Raw genomic sequence first — 4237 nt, 5'->3', positions numbered from 1 at the left:
ATAATTTTATGGTAAGAATTAAAGCAAATAATGGAGAGGTAAACGATTTTATAAAATATTTATTTACAGAAACTTTTTGTAATAAAGACTTTGCTGATAACATAAAATTAGATGCTCAGAAAACAAATGAGAAACAAGAGAGCGAAAAAAAGAATAGGTACATAATAACCAAAAAGTATGTGGATAATTATATGATTCCATATTTAATTAGAAATAATGAATCAGGAGAAGAGAAAAGAAATGAAAATATTAATTCATATGATGAGGATAATAATAATAATAATAATTATTATTACAATAATAGTTATAATTATGATATATTTAAATATATTTCATGTGATATACATATAAAGGGCAAACATATTGTAAGTAGTGAATATAGGAATAACATAGAAGATAATACATATAAGAATAGAATACAATTTGAATTATATGGATCAGAAATATATTTTAAGGATATGATAAACGAGAAATATAAAATTAAATATAACAAATATAATAAGAAATATATAGAATATAATATAAAAGATAAAAGTGTTTTACTTATATATGGTGATTGGTATATGTGTGATACCTTTATCAAAAATGAAAAGTCCAATATTTCAATAAAAAAATTATATGATTATATTGAAGAGAATGTAGAAAATATTAATGAGATATTTAATTGTTTGAAAGGTAGTTTTATTTTATTTTACATACATTATGATATAACAAATATAAATGTGTATTTTTTTAATGATCAGTTTGGAATGAAATCTTTTATATATTTTTATGAAGAGAAATCAATAATCCTTACAAATATATATGGTCCTTTTCTTCATTATAATTATAATTATATGGAACTTAATAAAAATGAATTTATATTTAATGATATGTCTGTAAAAGATGAAATGAATCTCATAACAACTTATGATACATTTGTACAACATGATAATATAGAAAATAATTTTTTAATACATAAAAAAAAAACTTGTGATTATAACATCATTAATAATAAATTTAATAATATTGTTAGTAAAGAAAGACATGATGATAAATGTTCAAAGAAAACCATAAATGAAGAAATTGCTATAAATATTATGCCACATTATATATACAAATTAATACTTTTAAATAACAAAGAAAAAAACATAAATAATAATAACCATAGGGAGGAAGATAATATTTTTAATATTCATAATCATATCATGCTAAACAAAATTAACAAACAATATTGTATCTATGATAATTCATATTATCAATGGAAACATCCTCATGTAGACAAATTCAATATTTTAAACGTTCAAGATATACTACATTATTTTGAAAAAACAAATATTTTTAAAAATTTTAAGAAACAACAAAAAATACAATTTTTACACACCATAAACAAAATAATACAAGAAAAAAACAAACAAAGTAATACACATAAAGAAAATATAAACGTTTGTCAAAATAATTATTTATATAATACCAATAAAAATAATATTCATTATACAATACTAAATAATGTTTTTATTAACTTATTCATCATATTATTAAATCATATTATACGTCAAAAAATCGAACGTTTTTTTCACCTGACTTGTTCAGGCAAAAAGGAAGAAAAAATGGAAAAAGGAAAAGATGAAAAAAAAAACAATGATGGTGAAAAAAAAAACAATGATGGTGAAAAAAAAAACAATGATGGTGAAAAAAAAAACATTCATGATGAAAAAAAAAACATGGATGGTAATGATCAGGGTGGTAAATCACATATCCAAGTTGAAGAAGATAAAAATGATAATATGAATTTTCCTTATTATGCATATAAAGAAAAATGTATAGGTATATTTTTTTCTGGAGGTATTGATTCAACCCTTTTAACCATATTAACTATAAAAAATTTCTTTCATTTTTATCCAGATGGCTACATTGAACTTGTTAATGTAGTATTTAATATTAATGCCATAGATAGATATACTTGTTTTTTGTCTTATGAAAAAATAATTAGGATGTTTCCTAATTACGATATCAGATTAATTCTTGTTGATGTATATCCAGATGATTTAATAAAGTATGAGAAAATTATATATTCTATTATATCTCCTAATAATAAAATTATGGATTTTAATATTTCTTCAGCCTTATTCTTTGCCAACCTTGGGAGGGGTTTTTTATGTCCCCGCACGTTTTTTGAATCACAAGAATGGAGAAATATAAAAGAAGAAAACATTATGAATGTGTTAAATGTAAGTCATATATGTACGAGTAACAAACATACTAGTGATAATAATTTATGGGAAGAAAATTCTTTGGAGAAGAAAATTTGTGTAAAAGGAAAAAGAAAGAAAGAAACTACATCATCTTCAAATATAAATATATTATACAAATGTAGGATATGTAAATATGTGATGAATAAAAAATGTGTTCATAAATGTTGTTCAGTTTGTTGTAAGAAACTTCGCTATATATGTATTAATGAGAACGTGTATAATATTGATAAGGAAATAAATTCAAATGGATGTGATAATGATGATGATAATGATGATGATAATAATGATGATAATAATGATGATGATAATAATGATGATAATAATAATAATGAGAAGGATTTCATTGGAATGTATGAAATTCAATATAATAAAGAAAATAAAAATAAAAAGAATATATATTTAATTGTAAAAAAAGAAAGAATACTCATCAACTTTGAATTATTTAGACAATGCAGTATACATAAAGATAAATTATACGATTATAAAAAAATAGGATATCTCTTTTCAGAATTTAAGAAAGAATTAAAAAAAGACAAAATGAACAAAAAACAAGAATATAAAGAAAACAAATACCAAGAAGAAATTATAAAAAATAAGAAACATCCCTTGTGTGATGAAGAGTATAAAGAAAATAAATACCATGGAGAAATTATAAAAAATAAGGAACATCCCTTGTGTGATGAAGAATATAAAGAAAATAAATACCAAGAAGAAATTATAAAAAATAAGAAACATCCCTTGTGTGATGAAGAGTATAAAGAAAACAAATACCAAGAAGAAATTATAAAAAATAAGAAACATCCCTTGTGTGATGAAGAGTATAAAGAAAATAAATACCAAGAAGAAATTATAAAAAATAAGAAACATCCCTTATGTGATGAAGAGTATAAAGAAAATAAATACCAAGAAGAAATTATAAAAAATAAGAAACATCCCTTGTGTGATGAAGAATATAAAGAAAATAAATACCAAGAAGAAATTATAAAAAATAAGAAACATCCCTTGTGTGATGAAGAATATATTCAAAGAGATTTTATTCATCAATTTGCTTTTGAAAAAAGTGAGATAAACGAAAAACACAATCTTGAAAAAATAAAAAACTTATTTTCGTCGAAAGGAAAAAATAAAAAAGAAGGTAAAAAAAACAATAAAAATAAAATGTTTATAGATAATGATAATATATATGATGATTCTAATGAAGACGGTGATGAAAGACAAAAAAAAGAAAAAACAAAATCTACTTATAATGATACTCATTTGAATTATTTTAATAAAAATACATATTATCGAAATCATAATTATGATAATGAAAAAGAAAAATCATTTTATATATGTAATCATAAGTTGTTAATAATAGGTAGTGGAGCAGATGAATTATTTGGGGGATATTATAGACAAAACAACTTTAATAAAAAATTAGGAAAGATAAATAAAAATTATAAAATGTATGAGATGATTAAAGATATTAGAAGAATATGGATAAGAAATTTGTATCGTGATGATCGTGTTATTACTTTTTCAAGTTTAAAAAAAAAAAATATTTTTTATCCTTATCTAGATATGCTTATGATTAATTTTTTATTTTCTTTACCTTTTTGTATTATTGAAACACCCATAGGATATATTAACACAAATGAAGATAACATAAACATATGTCACAAAAATGAAAAATTAAATTATGATGATGAAGAAATTCTTCATATCCAAGAAGAAAAGGAAGAATCATATAATATCCTCAATACAAACTATATGAATGATCATACTTTAATATATGAAGAACAATTCAATTATCTTAATACACATATATTAAATCAATGTAATTATATATATGAACGTATACAAACTGAAAAAATTAATAAGTGGATTCTTAGGATGTCTATGTATTTTTTAAATTTTAAAGATGTTATGTTTTTTAAAAAAAAAGCTATACAATTCGGTTCAAAATCAAAAAATGTAAAAAGATATATGAAGGAATCTTTAGGTATCTATCCTAAAGACTCTGA

At 21.4% G+C, this 4237-nt stretch overlaps 1 protein-coding gene across 1 annotated transcript; it reads left to right on the top strand.

Moving 5' to 3' along the window:
• PRSY57_1323000 (hypothetical protein) lies at positions 1–4237 on the top strand (the record flags this gene model as incomplete). The annotated part of the gene is made up of 1 exon (XM_012909166.2): positions 1–4237. A coding segment is annotated over one exon (4237 nt), but the record flags the coding sequence as incomplete, so codon positions are not given.

Source organism: Plasmodium reichenowi, chromosome 13 (assembly GCF_001601855.1).
Source record: "Plasmodium reichenowi strain SY57 chromosome 13, whole genome shotgun sequence".
NCBI classification, from domain to species: Eukaryota; Apicomplexa; class Aconoidasida; order Haemosporida; family Plasmodiidae; genus Plasmodium; species Plasmodium reichenowi.
This window is presented reverse-complemented; position numbering and strand designations above follow the sequence as displayed.